At 42.1% G+C, this 15,221-nt stretch overlaps 1 protein-coding gene across 6 annotated transcripts in view; it reads left to right on the top strand.

Moving 5' to 3' along the window:
• Positions 1-15,221, top strand: part of grid2 (glutamate receptor, ionotropic, delta 2) — a 564,677-nt gene that overhangs the window by 535,647 nt on the left and 13,809 nt on the right. For all 6 annotated transcript variants that reach the window (XR_012594250.1, XR_012594251.1, XM_074637696.1 and 3 more), the window contains exon 15: positions 12,343-12,583. Coding sequence is in view for 4 of the 6 variants with exons in the window: in XM_074637696.1 (XP_074493797.1) it covers positions 12,343-12,583 (241 nt within the window). In the remaining 2 variants the exon portion in view is untranslated. The remainder of the gene's footprint in view (positions 1-12,342; positions 12,584-15,221) is intronic.

Raw genomic sequence — 15,221 nt, 5'->3', positions numbered from 1 at the left:
ACAGCTAAAATCCTTGCTGTTCTCCTTTAATGTGCACAGAGCTTTATAAATTCAGCAAATATCCAACCAGGTTTTACACACTGTAAATGCCAGATAGAGGCCAGCGTGTTGTCTCTGCCACTAAAATGAGGCGACGAGGAAGGTCACTGGAGAGACCTCTGGTGGTTCACTCTTTTTATATCTGGCATCAAAATAAACCCCACTCAAAAGCAAACTCAAATATGCGCCACCAGTGCCGGAATAATATTTCTTCTGTCTGAGACGACTCCAGCGGTCTGTGGCTGAATAAACAAACTTCCCAGGGTATTGATGTGTGGCTGTGGGTCAGTGTGCTTCAGTCTCAGCTTCTTTTTTGTTGAGTAAAACACAGGGAGAGAATAATCAGGAGCAGGTGCACTTCGCTGACTGGGTCGATGCTGCTGACTCTCTCACTAACGCTTAGTCACGTCCCTGCCTGTAAAAGAACTAAAGTGATTTGGACAAATAAACTAAGTAGTGACTGCAGCACAGGTCAGTTTGTAGCTGATCTTGTGCCTCTTTTGGATATATTTTTGACAGGTTTGGCTTAATCCTTGAGGCAGGTCGCATAGCAAAACGCAACATGATGTTATGATAATAATCTCATGCTTTATCAATTCCCCCCTCGTCTCTACAAGCAGGACAAAGATCAGGTTCAGCAGACCTTTAGCTCGTGGTGACTCAGCATCTAAGGATACTTCAGTGGGTTGTTGGCTCACATTGGTGCTTGAGCTCAGCTCAGTAGTTGAAGGCTGGCCTCCCTAATCACTATGTCACTCTCACCTACCCAGAGTAATTGAAATACCTGCAGCCACACAAGGTTCCACCTTGAAAAGCCTGCTCTATGTCTGTCTCACTGTACTTGCTTTAGTGCACGTTTTCACAAATAAATCACATATTTCCGAAGACATACTTGAACTCTGACAGCAAAATGTTGAAGTATTTTGACCCTGAAGTCCTCAGAACCACAATAAAATCAGTGGGCAATTCCGGGGTCTGTAAAGTGAAGCCAATGCGTGCGTTACACTTGCATTTTTTCAAGTAGCCAGCAGGGGGTGACTCCTCTGGTTGCAAAAAGAAGTCTGATGGTATAGAAGTCTATGAGAAAATGACCCTACCTCTCACTTGATTTATTACCTCAATAAACACTGTAAACATGAGTTTATGGTCTCAATCGCTAGTTTCAAGTCTTCTTCAATACAGCATTATGTTCATTTTTGTAAATTTTGGTCCCAAATTTTAGAGTCAAATAGACCATAAAGCAGGGGATGCTTCAGGGCGTGGCTACCTTGTGATTGACAGGTTGCTACCACGGCGTTGTTCGGTCTGGGAGTTGTCCACGTTTTCGTCTTAGAACATTAACCCTTTCACAGTGGGTTTTCAGTTCATGAAATTTAGTTATAACCTCTTTAGTTGCCTAAAAATGTCTATCATAGCAGTTGTACTTAGCTCCACCCTCTCATATCACTTCTGGTTGCAAATAACCAAGATGGCAACGGCCAAAATGCTGAACTCGAAGCTTCAAAACGGCAGTCCACAAACCAGTGGGGGACTTCATGGGGACTAGTTCCACTTCTTACATACAGTTTAAGAGTGAAACTACTTTTTTGACTTCATAATATGAACATTATTCTCCTTCATGTTTTCCAGTGAGGCTAACACCAGCGAGGCAGCCAGTCTCGGTTCTTCTCATTTAAGGAGCTGACAGCCAACTGTCGTCTCAGAGCAACAAACTCATTTTAGCATAACACCTTTGTCTCTCTTCCTCCCTGTTTGCTCATTTCATTTGACACTCTTCCTCTGTTCACTCATCTCATCATTTGTCTTCTCTCCTCTCTCTACTTCTCCCATCCTGTCTCCTCGACTTTCTCACCTGTGCTCTCCTTTCCTCCATTGTATGATTTTGTTGTCAGCCGTCCATCCAGATTGAATACGCTGCCAGCTTCTTCTTTTTTTTTGCTATATTTTCCATCTTCCCTTGTTCTCTGACTCACTTGTGTCCCCTTCTCCCCTTGTCTCAACCTCTCACCTCACCGCCACTTCCACTTTTCACTGTCTCCAACTTAAAATTGTGTTTGCTACAGAGGTGACAGGAGGAGAATATTCGTAAAAAAAGAGCAAGACTGTTCTAGTTAAGTCGCTGCAGACATATTCCGCTGTACGTCAGACGATAGTATGCTCTACGCACTACACCTCTCATAGAAACAGTTAAGTTCTGAAGTCGGCTGAACTGTTTCACATTATGCTTGATCATCTAACCCACAGCACTCTGCATTTTAACTGGCTACAGCTGCAGTAAAACCTGCTACAGGGGAAAGAGCAGCAGGGGACATAACCTGTATTTATAGGGGCCTTATGGATGGGCCTGGGGAAGACTGCAGAATCAACACAATATATGGAGTTACAGTGCATTTAAAGGGGCAATAAGTGAGATTTTTACTGTCCCATAGCAGAAAATAGCCATAATATATCTTGAGGAGGTTGATAGCCGAGTTGATCGATACCAGTGACTCAACGATCAGTTTGCCAGGTGCTGAGATAACAGGCTTTCAAAACTCACTTTGTAGCCTGTATGTTGGCCTCGCCATCCATTTGAGTTAGAAATACACTCCCTGTACCTCAGCAGTGGTGCAGCAACACAGTGTGATATCTCTTAACAGTCCATTTTCACTCCAGTAGGGGTATCATTTATAACATTAGAGGCTGCTCATTAAAACTGTTACAAATAGATGTTGCTGTCAAATGAAGTCAAATGAACTACTAAAAGCCCACTTTTTAGGTAAATACAGGAAAGAACACTCCCCGTTTTTTATATATTTAAACATGAAGCATTTCTGTTTGGTAGAAATTACATACAAAACTTTAATAAGCCAAACAATTCAAAATCACTTGATGATCTCCCAACCACCAAACGCTGCTTTCTATTTTAAACACTATTCTCTTTTGACTTTGAAACCAGCAATTTAGCTTACAAGTGAGAGGCGTGAATTTGTGTGTATGTGCATCTGCTCACACATGTCTGCACTTCTATACTTGTGAGGGCCCACACCGACATAATGCATTCCCTAACACCTAACCATCGCAACCACATGCCAAACCACAGCTTTTACCTTAACCACCGCTTCTCTTTTAACTAGGGGTGTCCCTGAATAAGAATTTACATAGTCGAATGTGATTGGTCAAGTCTTGTCTATACTCTACTGATCATTGAATCATGTTTTTTTTGCTCATTGATTCCCCCGCTGTTTAAAGCTGCAGTGGGTAGAAATGGAACAAATATGATTTAAAAAAAGTTATTTTTATCAAACAGTCACTAGATCAGGACATAATTAGTAAAACCAAAAAATCATTGGCCGAGATATGATCCACAGACAGAAGGGAAACGACAGGGAAGCGACGGGAGTCAACGGGAGAGAGAAAAAGAGAGTGAGACACAAGCCGCAAACAGCTGTTTCCAAAGGCCTCTGCCAGAGGATTTTAGAGAATCGTTAATAAATACATTTAGCGCTCTGATAGTGCTACGTTACGCTACGAGTGCTCTGATTAATAAGTTTACGCATATTCTTTGATTCTAAAACAGTATAAGTAATATGAAGGATCCTTTCCGTTTCTTTAGCACCTTTTCCCGTCACTGCAATGATTCGACTGGGATTGGCAGTCGATTCAGGCTTCTTACATCGAATCGTCAAATAGTCGACTATTCAGGGTCACCCCTACTTTTAACCAACACATTCTCATCCCAAGTCGTCACATACTGACGCTTAGTCAGACCCCTCAGCATCACTGTTTCGGTCGCAGTAAACACGTGGTTAATGTTGTGAATTCAACTAAATCTCTTGCTTAGGTTCAGGCAACAAAGCCAGTTAGTTAGGTTTAGGAAAAAAACAACATGGTGGGCTTAAAATTACTACATTTGTAAAGTGAAAGTGAAACGTTGTGAACATGGGACATGAACCAACTGCTAATTGTAACGTGAAATTGAAAATTAACACACAGGACATGAACAGCGTTCTCCTGGATGAAAGCATTGGGATTGTTGGACCCATCCACCTCCACTCCCTCCCGCTGGCCCTGTGTGTCTCTTTCGCTCTTTAAAATACGTCACCACAGCACTTTCTCTAAGCGTTTACATTATAGTTAATGGAAAGCCCGATGCGTTTCATACCGGCGCTAAAGGGTGCATTGTACGTTGGTATCACACACCGATGGGCGTGACGAAGCCTCTGTAATTTGCGCTCTGGGAATGAGAAGGGCCGCTTTTAACTTAACCTAAAACAAATTTCACTCTTAAACACAAAAAACAAGTCTTAATCTGTAAACGGCCTTTTGGAAAAGTGAGGGCCAGATCAAATTTCCAGCTTTGTCCCTCATTCTGAAGGTCTAAAGCTCGAATTGGTCCTAGTTGTATAAGAGCACACTTGCGCGTTTCTCCATAAGACAGATAGAGACAGTAAATGAAAGAACATTATTTGTTCATGCCCATGTCTCAGCTTTCCATTATGTGAAATCTGTGAGTCACTTTCTCTCTCTCTCTCTCTCTCTCTCTCTCTCTCTCTCCCTCCCTGTGTGTGATCTCAGCATCATTTACCATGAATGTGTTTTGTCACCTGAAAGAATTTGCAGCATTCTCTCATCTTTCACATTTCCCTTTTGTCGCCATATCTTCCTTTCTGCAAGTCATCTGTCCCTTGCCCCTTTATCCAAAACACTACGGTGTCTTTTTTTTTTTTTTCAGCTTGAGTCAACTAATAATGTGTGATCATCCCACCATCAAGGCTGCTGCCAAAGAGTTGCCATGGCAACATGTAGTCCGCGCAGTAACGGCCACTGCGGAGAGAACGGGGAGGCAGAGACAGAGCACACACATACAGACACACTCAGAGGCACACAACAGTTACCCCCCACCACCACACGGGCAACCCTTGCTCATTTGCTTTAACAGCCAGTGGGAGTGTTAAAGTCATTATAGATCTCCCCAGTCAAAGTCAACGATCTAAAAGCAAGGTGATAACTCATTACACACACACGGTGTTAATGCATCTCACAGCACACCAGCTGTTTCATAGACAAACCCACAGACGCAGGAGGATGCACGCATGCATACACCACACACTTAATATATAATGAGACACTGTTCAGAAGACAAACACACATACAGTCATGCTGTTCATGCGCACACGGGACAGCTGTTTCACACAATAAAAAGGCCGTAACTGCCAGATAGACACACAATTTACACTTGTTCTGTAATTACATCTCACCTGTCATACACATGTTACTCCCCTCATGCATGCAGCTGACACTGACATTGAAACCCTCACATATAGTGTGACATGATGCATTCAATTAGATGTTAACATGCAGTTATATATAGCAACCACCGTATTATATAATGCAGGACATGGCACTAATACCTCTACTGTACGCCCTCAGACTGCAGTGATATACTGTATAGTAGGTAGACATTACTCCATTATTGCCCATTTTCGACCGCAGTAACTTTCCCCCGGAACTAGGAACCTTTTGAGGAAGTCATTGCGTTTCGACCGCAGGGACTAGGGTCTAAATTAAGTCTAAATAAAAAGTAAAGTTAGGCTTTGCTGTTGCCTTCCCGACTCATTTTAAAAAAAGACAGAGAGAAAGAGGGAGAGAGATCACACAAATGAGTTTAGAGGGCGAGCGCTAGAAGAGACAGACAGCAACAGTAAAGTTAATAATAGGTAAATAACCATCAAACACTCAACAGATGATTTACTGTGGAGACAGACGCTCTTAGTTTCATTTTCCTCTTCTGTTCCTTCTGTGAATGAATACTGTGCTGCAGTAAAGGTTGTTGCAGTGAGACAAAACCTGAGGTTAATTTTTTTTTTGTTGATGAAAACGGGCAGTCACACTGTTTAACCCTGCGACCACCAGCAGCCCTCGTCCCATGTCATGTTGCTTCATACCTCAGTGGAATAATTTGCCTAGTCTTCGCAGGTCTTTGGACCGCTGTGGAAATGCAGACAACAATGGGCTGAAGGAACCATTTAGTTCCTTGAAAAGTAGTCCTGGAAATGAATTACCAGGAACTTCTTGGTGGAAATAGTGGAATAGTTGTTTGCTGCTATATTAATGCTCTCAATCCCATATATAGAACCTTTAACTTATAGATACAGTTAGTAACCTCAACCCACTGCAAGATCATGGCACTAATACCTCTACTGTAAGTCCTCAGACTGCAGTGATATATAGTAGGTGCTATTTTTAGTGATTAAAGTGATCTATTTCCCGTTACCTCAGGCAGCATCAGTGTGCTGACTGATGACGCCTTGAGCAAAAAACACTAACAGACCCTGAAGGAAGGAAAAAAAACATTAAGTGTACACTCCCTTAGTTCTTTACTCTACATATTCAGACTGAAATTAAAGCAAAAAAAGTTTTGGATATCTGTGCAAGGAAAAGCACACTGCTGTGGGGAAAATAAATTAGTTGTCGGATTTCCTCTCCTGTGCTTTATCATGAACTCCATCAGACTCAATGTAGTGGATCTTTCATCAGGACATAAAGACCGTGACACACACACACACACACACACACACACACACACACACACACACGCACTTTAATTAGCTCCTCCTAGCTCTCATTATGTCAGTTTGTCATTGTTTCAAACAAACATTGCAGAGGTGTAGTGTATTTTGAGTGTGTGACGGGGCTTTTGCTGCTTGTGCATGCTCCACATTTCTGTGTTGCAATGTGTTTGCACATATGTGTGTGTGCTCACAGGCAAATTTGTGTCTTCGAGGGAAGATGTGTTTCTTTTGGTGAAACAGTGACAGACAAATTTGAGATCTAGACAGATGTGTACGGCAGGAAACCTTTGACTCAACCCGTGTTTTTGTCAGGCAGCTCGCAGTGGCCTTTCATCCTGCCTGTCAGCCATGGGATAAAGATAAACGAAGAGCAGTGGTAACCGCTTTTGTGTTTAACAATGATCATCACCATGCTCACTGTTTCTCTTAAAATTGAACTGTTCCTTGCATAGCACCTGCCGTGAGTTAACAGAGATCTCTTCTAGGCTTATTGGCAAATGAGTTTACATGCACGGCATCATTCTGAACACACTTAGGTAATCTTTAAGTGACCAAGCGCTCGACGGATACAGTGAAGCATTAGAACTGGAATTACTCAGGCAAGCTCATATTCCATTTATGAGTTATTATGTCTGGATTGCCGTCATATTTAAGGACCCTGCAGTGTAGCATGTGAACATCTTCCACTTCACTTTTGGCTGGCACCATCTGTCCAAACTCAGGCACGCTCTAGTATTTTGGTGTTAGCAAAAACATGGCAGCAGGCATCACATAATATTACCAGCATGGTCATCATTTCTATCCTCTTCCCTGCAAGTATTCCACTATTGCAGAGTTAAATTAGTGTTTTTGTGCTGTAGGCAGGATAAAGGCAGCTTAAAGAGCTTTTGTGCTTTTTCCCTTTTCTTTTGTGCGTTATATAGTTTTTTTTGTGCGTGTAAAAGGTCTTCAAAGTTACAAAACCCAAAGTCCACACCAAGGGAGTTACTCTCCCCCACAGAAACCCTGTGCCTGAACTGCCTGAAACGGCTTGCTTGAAGTCCCGCCTTTTCTTCCTTTACATGATGATGTCACAAAGTAACTGATTTGCATAATACCTGCCTAGCAGCTAGTTTGGCATGACCTCAAACAAAGCTAGTTAAAGCAGAGCTGGAGCGGAGTCGTTACGAGAAAAATAAAGCGTTTTTTGAAGCATGTAAACATACAAGTATGCACCTGAAAATAAGCATAATAATCCCTCTTTAACACCTATGCAATAAATGTAAGGTAAATGTAACTACTATGTGTGTGTGTGCGTGTGTTCTTGCGAGTGCGGGTCAGCGTTAGGGCCTTCATCGGGGAAGCAGCTTTTGCATAAGTCTGATGGGCCAATTAGTGCAGGATGATAGATGATGGTCTCCACGGGCAGACAGGGTCGTAATAGAAGGGGGAGAGAAAGCACTCTGTCCTGAATCTCAAATCTGTTCCACTCTGTCCTCCCTCAAAGTTACATACAGCTTAGTCACATCCTAATGATTCCTCTGATGAAAGCCTCATTTTGAAATGTTTGTTTTTTTTATGTTTTGATCTGTTTGATCTTTGATCAAGATGGGGAGTAAGCCTTTTGGTTCTTCTTTGTTGTTTTGTTTGGCATCCTTTTGATTGTCTAGAGAAGGGAAGAAGTCTTTGAATTAATATTTGAAAATCAAAGTATATCTTTAAAGTTGCTCAATTCGGAATTCAGAGCATATCTATTGCCTCCACGTGGCTCTCGATATGGAGACGGCTGAGCCGGCGGCTAGCAGCTAACAGCGCTAACAGCACAAATAATGATAACAGTGCTGACAGAGCTAACAATGTTAACCTTGGGGCGAACCAGAGGTTGGGTGTTACGCTTCCCTGACGACGACATGCGTCAGCGGTAACCGCCGTTTGAGTGCACTGCAGAGCGGCGGCCATTAGCTAGCCAGTGGGGTACAACAGAGAGACTCACATGCACTAACATGCACGTGCAGCCAGCACGGCTATGTAAACCAAGCACAGAGAAGCTTGGATTACAACACACAGAGATGTAGAGCGACATTCTCTCAGGTAGACATTACTCCACTATAGCCTGTTTTCCACCGCAGGAACTTTCCCCTGGAACTAGGAACCTTATGAGGAAGTCATTGCGTTTAAACCACAGGAACCAGGGTCAAAATTAAGTCTAGATTAAAAATAAAGTTAGGTTTTGCTGTCACCTTCCCGACTCATTTTAAAAAAGACAGAGAGAAAAAGAGAGAGAGTTTGCACGAGTGAGCTGAGAGGGGGAGCGGTTGAAGAGACAGACAGCGACAGTAAAGTTATTTTGTGATTGTTTCACGGTGGTTATGTTCTAAAGCACAAATAAATAACCATCAAACACTCAACAAATGATTTACTGTGGAGACAGACACTCTTAGTTTCACTTTCCTCTTCTGTTCCTTCTGTTTCCTCTTTTGTTAATCACATCCAGTGTGCATCAATGAATACTGTGCTGCAGTAAATGTTGCTGCAGTGAGCCAACAGATGAAAACTGGCGGTCACACTATTTAACCCTGCGACCACCAGTAACCCTCGTCCCATGTCTTGTTGCTCCATACGACAGCGGACTAATTTGCCTAGTCTTCGCAGGTATTTAGACCGCTGTGGAAACGCAGACAACAATGGTCTGAAGGAACCTTTTAGTTCCTTGAAAAATAATCCCCCAGACTGAATTACCAGGAACATCTTGATGTAAATCCGGCTCATATCTTTACATTGCAAATACTTGTTTGTTGCTATATTAATGCTCTGAATCCCGTATATAGAACCTTTAACTTATGGATACAGCTAGTAACCTCAACACACACCAAGATCATATTTAAAATCGCTGGGTAGCTCACCTGATAGAGCGGAAACCCCATGTACTAAGGCTGAGTCCTTAATCTGACACGCAGCCCTTTGCTGCACGTCCTCCCTTCTCTCTCCCCCTTCCGTGTCTATCTTTGGCTGTATTATCTAATACAGGCAAAAAAAAGACCCAAAAATAATCTTTAAAAAAGGATATTTGATAATTACATTCAGGTGGCATCGCTGTTTCTCTCTGCAAGGAAAGAAATGTTAATTACCTTTTCCACTGTTTATTTGTTTTCCCTCAAAGGTCAACATTAAACCCTTCTGTAGAATTTTGTCACAAAGTAATTTCCTGTCTATTATGTTTACAGATGTTAAAGTAGATGAAACAAGAAAATGCCACCGCTTACTTCCACTCCTTTGGTGCCCCCACAAAAACCTGCGTGACATGACATCTGTGACACATAAGAACAGCCTCATGAGTAAAGATAACAGACGGAGACTCCAGACATAAAGCATGCCACTTTCATTCAACAGACATGAAAAGACATCAACTCAGACAAGAAATCTTTATAAGTTGGGGGAATTCCAAGCAAGAAATGATGAAATATTTTGACAAAACATTGCCTGGCTTCTTTGAAAGGTGGGATCGCTCTTATTCCATCTCATTAGCCTGTGTGTAATCCGTCTTCCTCCGAAGCCGTCTGTCAGAGTGCAGGCTTGTTTGTGTGTGTGAAGAATCTTTTGTCAAAGTGACAGATTTAAAGGTCAGTACTGTATGAAAGGCACGACACTTCTCTGGGTAAAAAAAGCTTGTTTTATCTTTCATAAATACATTTTTTTTTCTGTGATACTGTCATCAGCTGAGAACAAATTTAAGGATGCTGTTTAAATTTTGATTAAACGCAGGTGCTGTTCAAAAACCTAATCTTAGCAATGCAACAGTGAAGTGTTTTTGCTCCTCCAGCAATCAGCAATCTAGCACTCAGAGGAGTGGTCAAACATGAAGTCATTTCACAGACACAAGTCCTGTGTTATACAGAACAATATTACAGTCCAAAAGTAACATGTTTGCAAGAAAAAGGAGCACTACTGAAAAAGAACAGAGGCAGGATTGACATGCGATGATTCTACCTCTTCTTCATGCCAGTAGAGAGATAACCAGGGCATACAACTAGGCCAGTGCTGCCACTATTCTACTACTGCTGAACACTATTGCAGATCAGTTTGATTCAATTTGTTTTGAATCAATGTTGTGTATCATCTACACAAAGTCTTATCTAATCTTGGCTCTAATCTATGCTTATCTGAGCCAAACAATCCCACATTCAAGCCGGCAGTTGGTGGACATGATCTTGTATTAGAATGACTGTTGGTGGATTTGCTGTTAGAATTAGTTTTTTAGTCTCTTATTGTCTCTCTTCTCTTCTCTTCTCTTCTCTCCTCTCCTCTTCTCTTCTCTTCTCTTCTCTCCTCTCCTCTCCTCTCCTCTCCTCTCCTCTCCTCTCCTCTCCTCTCCTCTCCTTTCCTCTCCTCTCCTCTCCTCTCCTCTCCTCTCCTCTCTTTCTAATCTGTCCCATCGATTACAACCACAACTGCCATTTCAACCACGCAGTTCGCCAGTCCCACCAGCTCAGTGGAGCCCGGGGACTGATAAGAGAGTGTCCCTAAATGAGAGTGACATGGTTATAGAGCGACGTGCTGTGCCTGTTTAGCTGATTTACATTGAAATGAGCCGTGTTTTTCTGGCTATTGTGGATGAAATTAATTATGTAAACCGTCTGCAGGGCTCATTTGCATTTCTTGATTGATTTCAGTCCGTTTTGTGTATTACGCATGAGGAAGAATGAAGATGAGAGATGGGCACTGTCATTCATGTCAGCGTGTTGTCACTGAAATTGCAGCAGGGGTTTGCCCCCAGGAAGTTGTGCAGATAATTGCAAACATCTGTCTATGTACACATGTATGAATCCTGTTTAAGTTTGCTTTGACATGCATGCAGTCAAGTTTGCGACTTTGTTCATCTCTCAATGTGTATCCACCCCGTTGGTGTCAATCAATGTGGTGGCTTCGTTTATCGATGGGGGGATTATTTGCATCTATTTGTTTTCTGTGTTAGTATGTGCTTGCCTGTGAGGGAAGTATAAGCACACACACAGATTTCCCACTTTGCCTTTTTCCTCTTTTTGTCTCTCCCTTTCCCTGCGCCCCTCTCTCCTCCACGCCAGATCGCTTGTTAAATATCCAGCCGAATGCTAACAGAGCCTCCGTACGGCTGTCTGTCTGTGTGCGTCTGCAGCTCTCCTCCAAACCAAAATGAACGACCCAGTTAAATAATAAGCTGAAGGCTAACAGAGGGACCCCATCAACCTCTGAGCTGTATCCTCTCTAAAGCCATCAATCGTGGGACTAAAGCTAGGCTGCATAATGACATTGTGGCGGTGTACTCGCGCTGTGCTGCAAAACATATTAATGTTAGCCATAATGAGTTTGACAGCCCAATATGGTTGTCAGGGATCAGAGAGGATTTTAACTGGCTAACACTGCCCTCAAATGGAAGAGGGGCGCTATAGCAACTGCAGTAAAAGCTGCAGTGTTTTGTGCAGTCGACTTGTGCAACTATATTTTCATTCTCCATGATTGTTTTGAAGCGTTTTGACTCTGTAATCAAATGGCACTCAGACCTCATCAGTTCTCATCCCCAATAAATGTGCTCACTCTGGACAGTGTTATGTTACTCTTCTGAATGTTGCCGGATTGTTGCTCATTCATGCATCTACACATTCATTTGTGTATTTATGCCTTTTCATGTATGCTTACTTCTGTAAGTTTTTACAAATATCTATAAGTTTGTAGCTTCTGTGTCCGTGTGTGTAAGGTATGCTGCTTACACGCCTGTCTCCTGCCTTTATCCTAGAATCTTGGAGCTCCAGCAGAACGGTGACATGGATATACTGAAGCTCAAGTGGTGGCCCAAGGACAGCCCATGCGACCTCTACAGCTCAGTCCAGACACGACAGCGCGGCAACGCCCTGGACATCCACAGCTTCGCCGGCGTTTTCTGCGTCTTGGCAGCCGGCGTGGTGCTCTCCTGCCTCATCGCCATGGTGGAAAGCTGGTGGTCGCGGAGGAAGGGATCCAGGGTCCCCTCCAAGGAGGTAGGGGGATGGATGGGTGACTGAGCAATAGTACAGAGAGAGGTATAGGGCCTATAATACATCTTAAGTTGTGAGAGGGGAAAGAAGCGGTGCAATAGGTAGAAAAAAATATGAAAGGAGGTATCAAATAGTAAGAGTGGACAGAAGATTGGGTGGAAGATGGGTTTAGTTTCAGATCTAGCAGAGGCAAGGGGAGAAGGGTGTAGAATTGCTAAATAGAAAGTCTTGAATTTGTGGCCAGGGATGGTAAGTTGGGAAAAAATAAGTCAGGATGCATGAGGAAGAGAGATATGAGCAGAGCCTTCCTTCTGAAGGAGTTGTGACGCTGACAGCGTCTGAACCTTTGAAAACCTCAGTGTCACTTCGCTCTGAACTAAATTTACACACAAGCAACATCAGCAATACTATGCTGATAGCGCAGGCTGGAGCTGTAGTTGTTGCTAGGCTCTTACACGTTCTGTCAAAAAGAATCCTGAAGGTGCTATATTAGATCCCCAGTGATATAACAGACATTGATCTTTTGCGTAGTCTTTTGTATATATATATCCCTGCATATGTAGGAAGGGAAGGAAAGGTCAAACAGGACTTTCAGAAGCTCTGAGAACAATAATTATGTTAATTTCACCCACAGTTTTAATTGGACTGTCAGTTTGTAAAGCATCCTGTCATGTTATTAATTCTAACTGTTTGCGTAGTTAACATTAAAGTTCCCATTAAATTATCAAAATGATTAGCCAAGGTGACATTATCTGCCAAAAGCTCACTTAACTTACTTTCTTGAAAAGGGTGTTAATTTTCACTGACTTCTTAGTCCTCATCAGTTGATGTAAATACTTCCATTCATACTGATGCCAATTAACATATCTAACTTTAACTATGATGTAATATTACATGGCCTGGGTGACATATCCTATAGGAGTGGGAATCACCAGAGGCCCCACGATATGATATTATCACGATTGAATCTTATTGCGTTTTTAAACATTTTGTGATATAGTATTGCAATAAGATATATGGCGATTTTTTTACTTTTTTTCAACTGCAAATTATGCAGTTTGTCAACCTCTGTTTTATCTAATAAGATACAGTTTTCCCTCTGTTTATCTCAGAGATTTTATTCACAAATGTGGAGGTCAGAGGTCAAGGGGCGCCTTTGAAAATGGCCATGTCAGGTTTCCTCGCCAAAATGTTGCGTAATGTGGAGCGTTATTTAGCATTCTTCCTGACAAGCTAACGTTACATGGTTGGTACCAATCAATTCCTTAGGTTTTTTCTAGTTTTATTCGATACCAGTATGTTCACATTTTAAGACTGAGCCCACTACAACCTCTGAAAGACAGCGGCCGGGCCCGTCGTCGGATTGTTAAGAGGTTAATAGTTTATATAATAAAAGGTCGATACTTGACGTCCATATCAATACAATATTGCCACGCAAACTATCGCATGCAAACTATCCCCCACCCCTAATAACCATGATACATTCTCACATTATACACACATACTGGGAGAGTTTAGGTACTATGATGTAGCTGCATATCTTCTCTTTGCCTTTACACCCTGGCCATTCACAATCACAGTCCAGATCCTCAATGTTTGAATTGAAATTTGTAAGTATTTACCCTGTTGGCCCTGTAATATATTCAATATTCTGCTACTGCATGCTCTCACCTTTTTTTTATGTTTTATTGATGTTATTTTGATGGTGTCGATTAATTTAAAATGAGGCAAAATGTGTCAGTGTCAACAGGGTAATCAACCTTATTTTTCTGAAATGTTTTGGAGAAAAGATGACACTGGCAACGTTAAAAGCAGAATACAAAAACAGCCCAAGGGCCTGTTTGAATGCTGCAGCGTGCCTTGACCGAGGCAGAGTCAGAAACACTGACTCACAGTATTAAACATGGATATTTATACCAGCGTTCTCTTCAAAACAGTGGCAACATTCCACCTTGTAAATTAGCAGCAGAGCCCTGTGAAATATCCAATCAGCCTATATGCGGTTGATCACCTCGGCGGGGATATCATTTGAGGCAATCAAAGTGACGCTGGCAACATCTTCCCCTCGTAGAAACCCTGCAGTCTGTTGTCATTTGGTGGTGTGTTTGCTCCACCATTGACGAGAACCTCTTCAAAGAAAAATACAAATGGCAGCATGTTTAGTTGCATTCCTATTAATGCGTTGTAATTAGCTCAGGCCCTTTTCACCAGAATATGTGTTAGCCATTGCTGCAACCTCTCTATCTCAGTAGTTGTTTTATCCAAAAGGATTTGACAAGGATGTGTACCAGCTTCCAATTCACCCTCCAACACCGACCCACCTCGTCACTTCTCATGCCTACCGCTATGTTTACCAAAACACCGAGGGAGAAAGAGTTCAAATAAATATCTTTAATCAAAACTGTGAAATTGCAGCAAAGTGTAGCAAATTTGGTATGCAAAACATGCCACTGATGAACAGGAAGAAATGTAATTATGTGTGAAATAATATTTTCACTTTTGGTTTAGAGTTAATTATTTATGTGTTCGTAACAAATTAGACTGAGGCATGAAGCAGTGCAGATTAATTTTAGCGGAAAATGTTTTTGCCATCAGGTAAATTACTTCAGCTTCAAACAATTGCTTTCTCCCCTCCGAGGAA

Source organism: Sebastes fasciatus, chromosome 6 (genome assembly GCF_043250625.1).
Source record: "Sebastes fasciatus isolate fSebFas1 chromosome 6, fSebFas1.pri, whole genome shotgun sequence".
In the NCBI taxonomy this organism is placed as follows: domain Eukaryota; kingdom Metazoa; phylum Chordata; class Actinopteri; order Perciformes; family Sebastidae; genus Sebastes; species Sebastes fasciatus.
This window is presented reverse-complemented; position numbering and strand designations above follow the sequence as displayed.